Source organism: Platalea leucorodia, assembly GCF_965183815.1.
Source record: "Platalea leucorodia genome assembly, chromosome: 4".
Lineage (NCBI taxonomy): Eukaryota > Metazoa > Chordata > Aves > Pelecaniformes > Threskiornithidae > Platalea > Platalea leucorodia.
The window spans coordinates 94,072,021-94,089,441 of NC_138826.1; the positions used below are offsets into that span (position 1 = coordinate 94,072,021).

At 39.4% G+C, this 17,421-nt stretch overlaps 1 protein-coding gene across 1 annotated transcript in view; it reads left to right on the top strand.

Annotated features, from left to right (window-relative positions):
* NELL2 (neural EGFL like 2) overlaps positions 1-17,421 on the top strand; it is a gene marked incomplete at both ends in the record, with an annotated part of 155,879 nt that overhangs the window by 79,749 nt on the left and 58,709 nt on the right. The window contains one exon of the mRNA XM_082308552.1: positions 7,560-7,685. Coding sequence (XP_082164678.1) covers positions 7,560-7,685 — 126 coding nt within the window. The remainder of the gene's footprint in view (positions 1-7,559; positions 7,686-17,421) is intronic.

Below are 17,421 nucleotides of genomic sequence, written 5' to 3' on the forward strand. Positions count from 1 at the left end.
AGAGGCACCTGGGAAGGCGAGGTGGGGAAGGAGGGCGTTTACCTGCTGCCCTGAGCATGGGCTTGCTTCCATTCACTCCTTTCCTTTAAGCTACTGCCTTAAGCCTGGCAGGGGGAGGATACAGGATCCCCTTAATCTTGTTTTTTTTCTGGTGGCTGTTCATGTTTCTGTCTCAGAGAGGACAGAGCATAGTTCCACTAGTCTATCTCTTCCTCAGACTCTCAAATACCATCTAACCCACCCACAGGGGCCTTATTGCAGCCTACAGGTACTATCGTGTTATACGTGTACCTGTCTTGCAACAAGGAGTTTTAAAATACACACGTGCAGTACAGTCTGTGCTGTCTCTTCCTGAGAAGAATCTGATGTATATTTGTAGTTTCTATATAAAGATATTAACACTCCTTACTCCTGTTTTAAAATAGGGGAAAACAAAAACACTAACAGTGGCAAGAATTTCTAAATTCTTGACATTCACAGTTCAAAATGATGGAGAAGCTGTCATACATTAAAAAAAAGATTATTTTGCAATTCAAATTCAAAGACCTATTTCTAACCGAGTGCAGTGCTGAAGAGGGATGGATCATGAACTGGAGTCTCAGTAAGTTGTTCTGATATTTAGAATTCACTAATTAATCATATACAACATCCTTTTTATTCTCAGTATGCAGCTACATCAGACTAGTTATTTGGTGCCTAAGGAAAGGCCCCCCGGGATGCTTTCATGTCTGACAGATAACTATATATAATTACTTGTTTTATCGTGTATACACTACCATATGAATTAATTATAAGATATTAAATAGTAAGAAGATGCAGTTTGCCAAGTAAAACATTACATGATGGCAGACAATATTTGTTTTCAAAAAGTTCCTATGATATATATTTTTTAAACTACATAATGTATGTGGAGTCCAGTGATGTTTTCATGAGACTGAGATGAAGATTTCATTTTCTTCCAAGAGTCTCACTTGGATGGGTAGCTGTTGAACAATATCTCCTACTGCATGTTTAACAAGGAGGGTTTTATCTCAATGGTCTGTCTTCCTTTCCAAAAACTGGGGCAAGTTGAAATAAAAACAACTCTTTGTACTGTTAAAAATGATATTTCTGAAATGCTGTAATGTTGTATTGTGTCATTTCAAAGCTGTATACAGCTTCTGTCAAGGAATGTAGACCTTGAGTGACTTTGCCTTTAAGTGTATTTTCTGTCCCAATAACCCCCTCTCAGGCTGCAAGAGATGGACAGAGGAATCATGAACTTAAGCAAAGATCAGAGATTTAAAATAACGGGAAGGGAAGAGCACCGAGGTGTGTACAGTATGTGTGTGTGTTATCAATGTAGTTTAATTATGGGCGAGGAAAGAACACACCTTGTGTGAGGATCCAATAATTAGAATTTATTTTTAGTCTAATCGATGCTTTAGCAGGCTAGTCAAGATACAACAACCTCTTATGAGTTCAGTTACCGCAGTGCTAACACTTATAATCCAACTCACCCAGTTTCTCTTAAGGTCCATTAATAATTCAATAAAAATCAATAAACACAAATAGCTGCCCTTTTCCTCTTACCCTCCCTATGCATTGCTACAGTGAGTTGTCAGTGGCCCAGGTTCTTTGCTAGGAGCAGCATGCTGGGGATGGTGGGAAGGTTGTTTTATTTTCTATGTTTGGTCTTTGTGTACGCTTGAAGTTATTTTTGTATGTTTTAACTCAATATGTGGGGTGTGTTCTTGTAGTTGGTACACGAGGTTAGTTATATTGTGATTCCTTAGGTTTTGTTACTTTTCTGTTTTGGGGGAGGATAGACTCATAACTGCAGAAAGGTAAGCAAAAATAAAAATAAAAAAAAACCCAACAGCAAAAAAAACAGTTTCAGAGGTCAATCATATCTGTGTGACCACTTGGTAATTTTGCTGTTGGAGCTAGGCCTTTTACTGCCTGTTGGTAACACCAAAGGCACAGGAGAAGAAAAAGTCAAAGATTATCTGCAGAGGCTAAGAGTGATGACAACTATGGTGGTGCAGTTAGCTGGGATAAATAACGTGGGAGATTGTGAGAAAATACACAATTTTGATTGAAGTTGATGTTAACATCCTTTGTGGAATACATCAGTTGGAAAAACTGCTGCACTGGGTTTGGTAGAGCAAAGCAAAACAAAAGTGCAGTGATTTGTTTGTGACTGACTGGAGTAACAGTAGTAGTTAAACCATTGGCTTCCCTGGTGATGAAGAGCCTAGAAAGAGTAGTGGGAGGAGAAGGAGCAAGGGCTGTGCCAGAGCCCTGAGATATTTTGTCCTCTTAGTGGGTGAGAAAGGGTATATGCAAGAAGAGACACATAGGAGCATAGTGTTGTGAAAACCAAAGTATGCGAGATGCTGAAGCTAGGTTGTAGCTGAAAGCGAAGGGAGGTGGAGAGAATAGGAGCTCGAAATATGGTCGGGGGAAGTGGGAGAGACCCTACTAAGGGCATTTTTATTGGAGCAATGGACTGGGAAGTTTTAATGTACTAAACAGTCGAGCAAGTTGGAAGGAAAAGTTTGAGGATGAGTTAGTGTGTTTGGTGGTGAAAGGAAAAAACCCAATGCTTTCACAGATCGTTAAGCTGGTGGGAGCTTGCTTCAAAGTTAAGGAAGTTGTGGTCTATCCTTTTTCTTTTAAGGAGGAGGAGCTGGTGAGGGGATGGGTTGAAGACAGCAGGAGAGACAAGGTAAGCAAGATCGGGAGACAGGACCGAACTTACTCAGGTAGAAAGTGGGCGAGGGAGGAAAACAGCAGAGAAGCTTGATGTTGGAGGTAGAAGGTGAGAAAAGAAGTGCTATCGCTGGTGGAGGGACGACAAAGAGAAAGAAAAAGGACAGAACTTTTTTTCCTTTGTGACCCTGTCCAGGATGCAGGACAGGTTGTGTTGGTTTTAAATCTATGTTTACCTTTTCCAATGGTATTGATTGCTGTGATGGGTCACTCTTCATTCTCCTCTTCCGTAGTCCCTTAATTGGTTAGTAACACCTGCTGATCTTGTGGTGCCCTTTTTCTAGGTCAGGGACCAGATGAGGAAGTCTCAACCTTTCCCAGCTTGTCTATTTCTGTACGAGTCAGGTCAGTAGTGATAAAAATAAGGGCCTGAAGGCCCTTTATGGTGACCGTCATTACTGGCATCCATCCTTGGGATTCTCAGCAGAGAGGCACACGATTCGCAGGAATCGTGGGTAAATGATGCCTCTGTTCTTAGCAGTGGAGCCTTCATGTCAGGGTGGAGGTTTGCTGATGAAGTTGTGTGGGAGAGGTGAAAAAGCATTACCGTCTTCAGCATGTAAATGTGGGCCTTCATATTTCTGGGCTGTGAAGACAGAACCTTTCATTAACACAAAACATGTTTTTTTGTTTGTTTTGTTTTTAAATTGTAGGTCTAATCTACTCTGGTCTTGTGTTCAGGGAAATTTTTGATGCACTTATGAAATAAATTTTTATAAATAAAGCTTTTTATGCTCCTGTTTGCTGTCTTCCTAGGTACTTAATACTATTTGTTGCAAAAATCCTTCAAGAGCATCTCCCTGCCCACCATATGTCTCCATAAGTGTGACCAGGGAGATCACTGATGCTAGATGCCATTGAGTTTTAAAGGGAATGGCTGGAGGCAGGACACTATCCATAAAGGATCCTCAGTTCTGGAAATAGCCTCCTCTCTTTACAGCCCAGATTTACTGACTTAGTACCAGACTCATTTGTTCTGGCAGGCTTTTGTGGTGGATAAAGGCAATGATGGATAGTGAGGCCTAAGGAGAGGCTTTGTTTGTTAGTGTGAGGCTTTGGTCAACAATGATTTATAGATTGCAGGTCAAGTTTTCTTCTTATTAATGGGATTATAAAACATAACTGGGAATTTCACGCTGGGGAAGCAATCCTCCTTAGGGTACAGGAGGAAGGGATACAGGGAAACTTTTCCTGGGTTATATATTTTGCATAAATTTCATTTGAGTGCTTGGGGGCGATAAAGAAAGTAATTTTTTTTTTGGTCTTCATGTGTTTGCAAATATAAATAAATCATTGAAGTGCAGATTCCAAACATTTTTGCACTAACCAGTTTTCCCAGAGATACCTCTTTTATCTGTTCCACTGGGAACAGAGCAGGTTGATGATCTCCATGACTACATTGTTGTCAGTACATCACAGCTGGTGGCTCAGTGTCACATCACAGACTTCAATCACAGAAGTCTTTATTGTTGAGTGTGTAGAGCCATTGGAGTGGTGCATTCACCCTATTGAACTGACTGACTTCAGCATCTTACTGGCTAAACAGTAAGACATTAAAGTGCATTAATATGCTAACTAGGCTTTTTGGCAGGGGAAAATTAAGATAAATGTTGTAGGCTTTCTTAGATATTGAAATGCATCAGGTTTTCTGTTGTACTTAGTGCATTTGTGTCTAAAGGTGAATAAAAGGCTACACCAGTGTTTCAACCAGTAAGCAGGATGAAAAGGCTTTTATTTTGGTAGCTTTGAAAGAGAACAGATGTTGGGCTCTTTCCCTGCCCCAGTTCAGTCTTCCTTGATCTGTAATACCTTACCCTAACGTATACAAAGCTTGCATATGCATTGCTAAAAGTGGAATGGAATTGTGTGTTTTTAGTGTGGTCTATCTCTTTGTGACTAGTTGTCATTCGACTGTTACATTATCCTTTTTGTATTAATTATCTTTTGTGTCCAGTGGTGATGTAATTAAGTGCTAAAGTTGCAAACTGTTTGTAAAAGCAACTTCTTATAAGCTGTGTGTCCATGGTGTAGAGCAATGGAGTTTTGACACTTGATTAGGGTCTTTAGGTGCCAATGTAATATAATAATGTGATAGTAGCAATAATAATAACAACTTTATTTCCTTTGCATTCTGTATAGGTTCTCTAGTGAGCTGGGTGGGAAGGAGTTGTGTTTTCCAGTCAGTGTTTAAAAAATGTGGACAGTATCTTTGTAAATCAGTTTGAAAAAAAAATCAGATTTGTTCCAATGAAACACTTCAATCCAAAGTTAACCTGAGCACTTGTGGGTGGTGGTTTTTTTTTTTTTTTTTTTTTTTGTAACAATTGAACAAGCAAGGTTTTGAAATAAAGGCAATTATAAATAAAACATTTTGCAAAATCTCAGTATGTGGTATGTTGGCAAAATGAAAGCTTTTATTTAGAACACTTCTAAATTAGGAGGTTTGAATCAAAGTAGCTCTGGCTTTAAGTTTTTCACTGCAAAATGAAAACCATTAATGTTTTAGGTCTCCTGTGGCTATTTACCTGCCAAAGCAATCATTAATATAGTTTTCAGAAAGTTCTATTTAATATTTTTGAGGCTTTGGATCTTTAAGTAGAATTTTTCAAGGGTGCCAAAGCCAGCTCCTAGGCAGTCTGTTGACGCCAAGAGCATAAGGTCTCTAATTACTCGAAGACTGATGTTACTTAAATACAAATCAACACCATTAATTTAATATGGAACTGGAACTATGAAAGACACAAGTTGCATCATTTGTGGTAGTAGCTGAGGCATATGTTGTAACTGCTGGCTGGTTTCGGGAACTGCAAATTTATGTTTCTGCAGAACATCTGTATGTCAGGAGATCTGTGCCATTTTCTACTTTCCGTGCAAAACCAGCTGCCTCTGCCGTACTCTTGTGATAGCTTCACTTTTCTTTTTCTTTCTTAGGTGCCTTTCACAAAATGCATTTTGAGCCTTAGTATGCTCACTGTGCTCTCTGTAAATACACATTTATTTGTGTGTGTATGTATGTCCATGAAAATTACAAAATTAGCTTTTCCAAACCAACACCCTAATGGAGGTATGATTCTTCCAAGCCTGCAGACCTTACAGGGAAAGGAAGGGAAGAAAAGCAGCTGAAGTATATTGGCCGTGAAACTCTTAGGAACTGAATTTGTGCAAAGCAGGCTGGGCTCACCACCCTGAGCATTCGCAGTGAACACCTTCATGGTTTGTAGTCAGCTGGCCCCAGCTTCTCCAGCAGAATCTAGCAGAACAGTTGCACTGGGCAGAGAAACTGGGGAAAAGAGAAGTTTTTTTTAAAATTGAATGAAACTAGGAAATCACTACAGAATCGCTAATATTCAGTGTGTCGCATTGTTTTGTTCTGGAAGGCAAATTTTCTTCTGGGAATGCAAAGGGGAAAAAAAAAAGCAGGCAATGAGTGCAGTTGGTAAGTAGCTATTGATTTAAAGGCACTGGGAAGAGGAGGAAGAATTGGGAGATAAGCATACAACCTAAAAAGGAGTAAAGTACAGTAGTTAACAGTGTTGACATTTAGCATCACAGCATTAAGAAGTCAACCCTGATTTGAGTTTATATATCCAGTCTATTGTTTTGAACTGTCGTCAGACTCTGGAACACAACACTGTTTTCCATCCAGAGATTTTATTTTCAACTCTGAAAGCTGTAAATAGCATTGAAAACAGGGAGGAAATCAAAAGTGATGACTAGGAAGAAAAACAAGCCAACAATCCACCCCTTTGATTTTTAACATACTTTTGTAGGAAGGTTCAGTGGCACATTGCATGACAATATAACTAGACATACAGAACGTCTCAGTAATGCTGTCTTTATCATTAGTATTACAGGAACAGCGTGCTACTAATCACTTCCAAATTAATATAGCTTTTCTTCTTTGCAGCATAATAATAGTGCGCAGAAGGTTTTTTTGTTATTTGCGGTGCTTTGCCTGTCTTACCACTGTAGTATAACTTGCTACAAGAAATAGGTCTAATTTTGCAGCCCAAGGGAGTACCAAAACCAATCAGGTTTTGAAGTCCATGCCTACAGTGATTTATGTCTGGAGTTTGCTCTAGGACTTAATACTGCAGCAGGTATTCCACGCCAGCAAGTATTTTATCAAGTTGTAATTTTTTCTGTCAGAGGTGGTCTTTATATAAATCAGATTCTTTCAGGTTCCTTTGATATGGTGTGTGTATATGTATCTATATACATACGTTGGTAGGTATGTATAGATATAGATTTATGTGTTTATATATATTAAAATTACCGATTGGCTACTTCATAGTTCTAAGAGGAACTTATAGTAAGTTCTGGTGTCTTTTCAGATCTTACCATGTGCCTTACAGTTCCTTCCCAAACAACAATACCTGTTAGAACAAAGGCATATAGTATGCATATAGTAGTGTATTCATAAACTGATGACTATACAGGTACAGTGATTGATGACATTGCAGTGCTGAGGCAGTTGGTCTGCTCTATGGGACCCCAGTTATTCTTTTGCTCTTATTTAAATCATAGGAATAACATCATAGGCACCTCAAAAGGAAAGATGTAAGCCAATGTAATCTTTGTAACTCCACTAACAACTATTCACAGAAAGCTCCTGCTACTTCTCTTGTTTGAACACTTCAAGCAGTTGTTTTAAAGGAGAAAGCCAAAAATCTTTCCAAAATGCATTGCTGCTCAAGTAACTTTCTAGTCTAACCCACTACTGATGGAAGTGAATAGCAGCGTATCGAGAGACTGTAAAGAACACCTCTGAATTTGACTCGTGTTCCTCTTTGCCTTATTCACAGATATTGATGAGTGTGCTGAAGGACGGCACTACTGTCGTGAGAATACCATGTGTGTAAATACACCAGGATCCTTTATGTGCATCTGCAAAACAGGATATATACGCATCGATGATTATTCATGTACAGGTAAGAGCTGTATATTCATGAAAGGAAATAACAGGATGATGGTATTTAGGAGCACTGATATGATTCTTCTAAAGTTAATCTTTGTTAGAGTCACAGAATGTCTACGTGAAATGTTAAACAGAATAAACACGAAAATAATTACAAGGATACACTGCAGAAAAGCTAATGCATTTTACAGATTATGTGTATGTTGTATCATTTGCCTGAAATTGTAAGGCAGTCTGGATTGCCTTACAGGTCTGCATGGCTTTGGGTACTGTTAGAAAAGGTGAAGGGAGAAGGCTGAAGGGAAAAATAAGAGAGCAAAAGTAGTGTTATGGGTTAACTCGGTTTCCATGTGGCATACCAGTACAACTTCACTTGGAGTATAATGACTCTTCTGCCAACTTTTGATGGAGTTAAATTTGCTGCTTATTAGAAGTGGCTGTTTCCTCATTTTGAATTCTCTTGCATGGGGGAAGTTCCCCAGCTGAATCCTGAGTTCAAAGGGCAGGAGCTCTGCCTGCCTTGGGCCACTGGACAACAGGGTCGGTCTTATCTCTGTCTCTTCCCCCTTGCTCTACTGCCAGTGGATGCTCTAGAGGAGCTGTTGGGTTCATACTGACTTTCTGTCTTCTAGTCATATTTTACTGCAAGGTATTTGAGGGTTATGGAATGAACACTGAACATTTGAAACAGCCTTCCATATCAGAGCCAGGCTGACTGTAAGTGTTCCTGGGAGGAATGTGTTTTTTCCTACTAGACAGATAAAGCAAATATGATTCAAAGATGTGGCATGCTCAGTGAAGAAAAATGTGTGTGAACAAAATAGTACCACTATTTTGTGTGCACAGGGGAACGCATTAGCTCTTTCTATAGCAGGATATATTTGTTCAGTAAAACTCTCTTGGAGTTTATATTCTCTAACGGTAAAGCTGGCTATAACTGGATGAGAGTATTCAGGATGTGGAGAAGTTAATTTATAAATTTGATTCTGTCCATTATGTCTTGGCATTTTTGAGCATCAATGATATGTCTTGGTACCGAAACAGCTTCTTCGTAAACTGTCAAAATTTGCTTGCCCAAACATGCACAGCACTCAGGGACATGGATTTGAAAACACATGCATGTGATTTTTGTGTGTATTGTCTTACCTGTACTTGACATTCCTCTCACATACGCTGGCAAGCGCAGTAAGCCAGTTCTTAAAGGACCAAGTTATAGGCTGCTAGCAGCAGGTCCTTTCTGAAGCAACCAGTATGTTTCTGATCACGCTTTCATGTTTCCATGCTCTCAGCTGAGTAAAGCAATTGTTTCACTACCTACCGAGTGTGAATGTTGGGATTATTTTAGGACTGACTTCGTCTAAATCACTGTGATAATTTTTCCGCTTTGCTTCCCTTAACTTGCTGTTCTGATTGAACTCTGCAAATGGTAAACCATCACAAACAACTTCACAGGGGCATTTGGTGCCTATAAATATAATAAAGGTATTTCTCGGTACTCTGCACATTGCATTCCGCATATTTGCTGAAATGTACTGTTGTGAAATTCAGTGTAGTTCAAGAGCTCTGGAGAGTCAAACTGGTGAAAAACTCGCTCGAAATTCATTACAGATCTCACATTCCAAATTGAGTTTGGCTCCACATTTGTAAATAATAGTTTCCCGTGAAATCAGCCTGATGGGTAACAAAATGAATCATTTCTTTTCCACCTTTCCCTTGATAAAGCTGGGAAAAGTTAATGCAAAAGGAATCTAAGTAGCTGAAATAGTTTTGTAAGATTTCAAATCTTAAGACTCACTAGGCCAGATGAACTGTAAGTCACGCAGTGACTTTCTGTATGTCTGAGCAATGCCACTTGCTGTCATTTGGGACCTGGAGTTTTTCTGGAGTTAAATTATAGTGCATTTTGGATACTGAGAGGCAACCATGAGGATGCAGTGCCTGTTGGGTGGTAGAATTTCCACGAATGGCAAGCTAAGATCATTAAGTGTATATGTCGCTTTTTTTTTTTTGGTTCCACAACGAGTGTGAGCACCTCCAGTGGAGGCACTGGTCAGTTACTGGTCAGTATGTAGACTTACGAGACTCTTGCATGACATTTCCATCAAGCAACTAGTGAGTGAAAGGTTAATTATATTTTAAAAATTGAAGGAAACACAGGATACATTTAAAGTCATGTGCTTTGATCAGTAAATGGCATTTTGTGCTTGTTTTAGTCTATGTGAGTGACATTGAGAGCATTTACATTATAGCACTGTATTAAAGCAGGTGACAAGCATATATATTTGTACATGAGACTGCTATAGTTTTTTCACCCCTCAGCATGTTCTTTGCTCTTTGCTGGTTTTGCAATATATTAACGCTCCTAATTTTGGAGACTTTCATGTGCACCTGTTTGCCCAGATATAAATCTAAGAGGTAAAGTGAACAGAAGTAGGGAGGATATGTTGCTGTGGCTTTAACATCGAGTCTGTGGAAGTTTTAAACTACTAGATTGCTTAGCATTGTCTCTCCCGAAGAAACTCGCTGTGTTCTGAGAACCAGCAAAAGCTTGGTGTAGTAGAAACACTGACCATGTTTACAGGACATTGGTGAAAGATGTGTATGTTAATAAATCAGTGCAAAGTAACGGTGGGAAGGAGTTTATGATGCTAATGACAGTACTTTGCTGTCCTGCAGGAAGACCAACAGGTTTAGCTGTGCTTGGGTATAGCTGACTTTTCATAAGTATGATTTTCTCTTACAGCATACTGTGGTATTTTAAAGCAAGTAGTTTACAAGAAAAACTCATTATACTTCCCTTTATTGTCTTTTTTTGGTTTGTTTGTTCATTTGTTTTTAATGTAAGTGGAGCCTTAATGACATTCAGCTAAACAAAGGATATCTAGGACTTGAGAAGGAAAAGTATTTTCCATGTAAGTTTTGTTTAGAGAATCGAGGCAGTAAAGTGTGTTAGGGATCTCAGCCTTTCTCAGCCACTCTTGCGTTTGCTCTATTTAAGTCCATCAATTTAATCTGCCCTTTATTATTGTAGAAAGCAGCAAGTAAAAATCTTTGCTCTTTGAGAATCCAGATACCAACTTGTCCGTGCCCAGCACACCTCACTGTGCATCACGAGCTCATGGCCCGTTCACTGCAGCTGGGAATTATTTTGGTTAAGCTCAATTTTCCTGTCATGACGGTGCTAGTTCTTGAAGTTAAGGGCATAAACCAAGCCTTTTTATCTGGCAGAAAAGCAGGACAGTAAGGAGAAAAGCAATCATGATAGACCAGAGAGACAGAGTTTTGCAAATTAAGGAGCTATTTTTGAAAGGTTTTGTGAAGAGTACCCTGTTTAATTTGGCGTATCTGTGAAAGTAAGGCTGCGCACTGTCCTTAAGAGAATTTTCTGGGTTTTCCATATTTCTTTTTTGTTCTAATAATAAGATTTATTGTAGAAGCTACACAGAATAGTTCATGTATTCCATAGTCTGTACAAAAACCTGGTGTTTACATCTGTCAGAAATGAAAAGTGGGAAAGAGGTCTGTGAAAGGAATGGTATTTTAAAACCAATTCAAACACTGGTATGCAAAATACCTTTACATTCATACCAGTGGATAGACTCTGTTTTATGTAATTCATGCAAAAAGTGGGCATTGTACGATATAATTTCTGCACTGCTCCTTTCTTTTTTCCTCGAGATAGCTGGAAGCATCAGCTTTGATAGCATCAGTTCTCAGCTACTGCAGAAGGGTATTATAAAGATGCCTGTTGCCAACTACTCATGAGAGCCCTGCTGCAGAAGCCTCACACAGACATCTCTTGTGTGCAAAAGCAATCCCGAGTATCTTAGGGGCACCTTGCTACTGCAAGCATACTACAAAAACTACTAAAGGCCCAGGCTCCAGGACTTACGTTGGTGTGGTTGCATAGTATGCAATTCTGTTCAAATCTCTCAGTACTTGTGTACAGTGTCCGTTGCACTTTGTTTTTTTGCCAGTGTTTGCAACTAAATTTATTCATTCAACCCTCTGTTGTCTTCTGCAGAATTTAAAGTTTTTGGTAAGTCTTTATTTGCCTCATTGGGTTTAACTTGCCGGCTAAAATATCAATGAAACTGAGGAGGAGGCAGATTTTTAATCCAGTTCAGAAATAACAAGAATAGGGCAAACAAGTGACAACTGACCCTGTGTGTTACTAAATGTTAAATTTTTAAAATATGTTTCAGGTCACACTGTTGCTTGTAATGCTGTGTAATCGAATCCAGTTGTGGAACCGTAGCTGTGCATAAAATAGCTGACTTACTGTAAGCTGCGCCAGAAGCTCTGGTAGCACATTCTTGGGCATGTTACTAAGCAGTAAGAAAATGTTCTGTAGCTTGGCATTAATATGTCATTGTTTGCACAGGATAGCTGAAGCACAGGAAGGAGATGTTGAAAAATTATACCTGAACCTTGATTAGGCAGGTTATGATGTGAGCGATGTCCACGCAGCTTGCTGGCAGGCTAACGTAAAATGCCTTATTGTTCCATTCTATGCACACATATATAATTTAGCAATCATTGGTCAAAATAGAAGAGAGACATAAAATCAGTGACATTGAAGGGTTTTTACTCCTGAATGAGACATTTGAAAAGAAATCTGTGCTATCTATCTCTGTCAGAGTCCTGGGCACAAAAGACTGATTTAGACAGCACATAGCTGCTTCCAAAACAGCTCCAGTCTCTTTCTTCCTGGCATGTTTATTGCAAGTTTTACAATAGATTCTGAATTACATTTTGATTTTCACAACAAAGGATGTAATGAAGACATCAATTTCAGATTTTTTTTTATTTGTATTCATCTTGGAAGCAAGATCTGCAGGGTTAGATTGAGTTAGTCACAACCATATTTACACAGAAATCTGTTGTTCGTGACTGACTTTATGTTCAGAAATCAATCATAGCTATGAGAAGGGGAGATGAGTCCTAAGCTGCACCCATATGCCAAATGGGTGCACAAACTGCAAATTAAAGGCATAAAAAATATGCCCTAGGCTACCATGCTTTCCCTACTTTGGTATCATCTCATTCCCCTTCCACTTGCTTCACAGAACCTGAAATGTAATGGTGGTGTGCTGGGGGAAGGAAGGCAGAAAATGGCATGAGTCTCCGCTGGGGTAATTTTATATGTGTAGTGGTATGGTTCACCATCGCTGTTAGATAGGATTAAATCTGAACGCCTTAGTATTTTTCTGGAATAGTAACACTTGCATCCTAACTCTGCCTGGGATTACAAAAATGCATGGGCTGTTTTCTTGACTGAAAAAAAGAAAGTTTTCCTTCTAGAAACGAGGATGCAGCCAATGTCACCTCTAGTCTTTCAGGCTGCTGTGTAATCTGCAGCTGGTAACTGTGCTCTGAACAGCGCAATACATATCCTTTCCTGCACCTTTTTTTTATTTTTTTCCAATGGAAAAGGGAGAAGTTAGGAAATGAGAAATGAGAGCGCTCTCTTTTTCACACTTGGCTCTAACAGTGAGGAGTTCTGGCTACACACAGTAGATGGTTAATCACATTTAGTCTGAACAGATGTCTTTAGTTTCCTGCCTTGGGACCACTCACCTATCTAAGTAACCCATCAAAAATGAAACAGAAGAAAGAACACCCTGTGAGATTTAGTGCATCCTCCCTAGATCGTATTAAGGCAGAGGAAAATGCATGCCATGGCCTGGAGAAGCATGCATTTTCTGAGCCCCAGATGATGTTTAAGGCTCTGTTTCTGTGCAATCTCATGGGCCACCTTGTCTTATTTTTTTTGCTTTCCAGTCAGCATAAAAGGGGGAAGTGACTTTGATGGAAGTGCTGGTGACACAGAGTGCTCAGCCTCTCCTGTGGGTGGGAGTCCCCGAGGCCATGTGCGGAAGGTAACGCAGTTGATGTTACCCTCCCAGAGAATTCCTGTCATGTTTCACACTTAGTGGTACCGGAGAGGGAGGTGTTGGGGCTCTCCATGAGTACCCTAGAATGGTATCTTCAGTTGACTCTCCCTGTACGTGTGGTCTGGGTAAGATGATAAATGACCAAATGTAAGGTGGACATATGAAATATGGACTGTGTTAGTGTATAGACCAGACTCTTTGAATTAATGTTTATACATGCTGTCATCTATGGGGTTTAGTAAATTATCTATTACATGTTTCTTTTTTTTTTCTTTTTTTTTCTTTTTTGTGAGAGAGAAGGTGAGTGATCTACAACTTTGCACCCTGACAGCAGTAAGATTTTACAATTGCACTGTACTTTGGCAGGAAGTACATGTGAATTCTTGACTGATTAATTATTAAAAGCATATCAGGAGTGTTGCAAATCATGGCCTACTTCTTCCAAGCATGGTCCGGCCACATGAGGAGCCATGTCCATTCCTGCAGCAGTGCTGAGCTGCGTGGGACAGCTCCCATGTGCGGAGCTTGGCACTCACATCCATGTTTTAAATGCATGCAGACCTTGTAACTTTTTTTCATGACCATTTTGGTAAATCCATTCCAGATGATTTTGTCTTTCCTTTTCATTTTCACTTAAGCCAAGTCATGCTGATTTTTTTGCTACTGCTTGCTTTTAGAAAGAAATAGCTTAGAAACCAAAGGAGATGACAAAATAGTTGGAGATTCTAAGTCTGTGAGGCTGTTATTGTGCATTACAGCCTGGTACCATCGTATTTGTGTTCCTGGGTTTGTTTTCTGACTTCTAAAGAAAATTATGAAGGATTTTTATATAACATACCATGACTGTGATGGGAACATTTGCAGGGTTTATTGTTCCTCAGTGAGGCATGGTTGCAGGATCTAAATAGACGGAAGGGATGAAGTACTTCTTCAGAAATGAAAGCAATGAATGGAATAGATGGATGGCTTTGGTCTTGGGGCATTTTGACTTGGCCATATGGAAGGCCTACTTAAAGCAATGAAAGATGTGTTAGACTCACTGGGCTTTAACTAGGTGTATCCAGCTGGACCTTGCTAGGCCTCTTCCCCTCCACCCCAGCATATCTAAGCCTTTATGAATCTTGGAGATTCTTCTAACAACATTTTTCCCAAAATGCTGTCAATGCATTCAGCAGCATTTAGATTTTTTTTTTCAATAGCCTCTCACATTAAACTGAAGTCTAATAATTGTTTCTGCGTAAATTGCCAAGAAGCATGGCAGTAGCAAGTTGAGTGACACCTGAAATGTTAATTTTTTGGAATACTGGAAGCTCTGCATATTTTTCAAATCAAATTAAATCACAAATCTGTTGCAAATTGGAAAGGAATTCCAAGACCAGCATTAAAATAATTAAGGGTCTGGGGAGATTGACTTGACATATGGGAAAGATTTAAGGAGAAAACTACACACTTAGCTGCATAATGATGATGAATGTGCAAAAAGTAGGAATTGTGATATCAATAATACTAATTAATAATTACTTGAGGGGTGTTAATAGCAAAGGGGAAAATGTAGGGGAAAGGCCTGCACCACTGCAAATCAGTGGCCAGTAGTTTTTGACATTTACGTTTGACCCATATACTCCGCTCTTTAATGATATCATGGGATGACTTTGAAACAAATGCACCTCATCATAATGTATAGAAAACAGATTGTCACATTTAGCCCATCCATTGCTCATGCATCTGATACTATTTCACCTATCTTTGTGCTTTTTTTCGCATGCAGCCGTTAATGTTTTCTCACTTTGGTTTTCCAACAGGCCACACCATTGTGACTTATTTTATATTTGCTCTGCTCATAGTAATCGAAGTTATATTCTTCCTAAGCCCTCCTGTTTGGTTCCATTCTTGTAGATAGCTGTGGCTTATAAACAACCTACACATCTGCTTGGATTTCAGCTAATGTCACTGGCGATGTCTCCACTTAAGAAAGATACTTGTTGGTTTGGTATTTTGCTAACCATTGATACATGGTGGGGTTTTTGAGTGCGTGTTTCTGTGTGTATGAAAAAGGATTTTAAAGAAGCATCTCTGGAATACTTCTGTCACCATGCTGGCGCTCAGTCAGGAGACGATGGGCTAATGTTATTCTCTAGAGAGTGGGAGACTTTTCTTTTAGAACTGGCAAATTTCCTCCACTGTGTTTGAACATGAAGTGTTAAAGGTATAGTTATAGTCCTCAGTAGAAATTGAAGTTACCTTTAGAGGCTTCTCTTCTCTCCCCATCTTTGGAAGTCTCAGTATTAGTTTTGTACACCTGATAAAAAAAATCTGCTTTATATGTGCCAGTGCCCAGTTTTCACTATCCTATCAGTCAGGAAATAAACACATCTGTGGTTTGTTTTTTTTTTTTTGTATAGTGTATAGCCAAAGGTTGGGTCTTGCCTCCTTTTCCTTCATTAATGCTTTGTTTACAATGTAAGTCTCCTGAGGAGGCTTATGAGGACACAGAAGCAGTGTCTTTGCAATGCTAATGGAGCCCATCCTTATCCCCCAAGCGCAGATGCCCCCACTATGGGAACCATCAGTCTGGCATCTGGATGAACTTGAAATATCAGTAACAGGGACCTCTGATTTTGTTGAAATAACACAGCTAAATACTGTTTACGATTCAGATCTCCAGATTATCAGGGGATTTGTGGGCTGCCCAGTTGTCACCCTCTGCTTCTTGCAAGATACAGCTATTTTTGAGGGGGGAATAGACTCCCTGTCACATGTTTTTTTTATTACCGTAGTACTCTGACACACTTTGGATGAATGATTCCTCTTGGCATCTAGAAACTCAAGTTCATAAAAGTGCATCTGCCTGTGGGCTTCTGTGCAGATTTCACTGGTTTATTTTTGACTTGTAAATCCATCAATTGTTTGGGACATGATCAGTCTGAGAAATCACCTCTTCTTCCTATACTGTGCAGCAGAAAAGACATTTAATGGCAGGGATACTTGAGAAAAAGTTTCGTTGAATTGCTTGTGAGACTGCTGAAGGTAAAATCCATCTTTAATCCCTAGGGCACAGGCCAGGTTAAATTCCAGCTTTGCAATACATTCCTTCCAGATATTCAGGAAAAGTTCATTGATGGGTTCTGACGTGGGGCTGGAAACGAGTTTACACCAGTATACATTGGTAGGAGATAGACTCCAGCTAGCTGTGAAGTGTGGGTATTGTGCAATGTCATGTATTACTAGTTATTTTTGTTCCAACTGTACATTTCAGTTCCCACAAATGAGTTCTGAGAACTGAAAGGGAATGCCTCTCCTTATTTGAAATGAAGAATAAAATCTAGCTTACATGCGAGGAATGTGGGCTATGTTTTAGCACCTGCACCAACCTCTTCTAAGAGTGGTATAGTTGCCTGGGTTTCCATAGAGGAAAGCTGCTGTAAGACTGATGTAATCCAGAGTTGAATGAAGTCATCCAGCTTCTGTGTTTAAAGCTGCATGCTTGTCCTCAGTTAATTAATGGTATAAAATTGGCCTGCTTTTTCACACACACAAGAGCATCCACAAGTCATCCTGAAGATAGTAAGAGCTGATAGTGCTTAGTACATTGGTAAATGAGTCCACATTTTAATAAGTGACTAAATATGGCCACAAGATGCAACTTTATTCAGCACTGCTGTATACCCTTTGCTCTTCACTGCTGCAAAAAAGTTAAAAAAAAAGTCTGTGACCTCAGATGAGTCATATGCTTATAGTATACCAGCTTTGTTACTTGAAAATGCAGTAATGTGAGACAGGATGACAATAAAAGCTAATTTCTTCCTGTTTATTTCCCTTGACTTATTTTGATGAATTCAGCAACATTTCAAG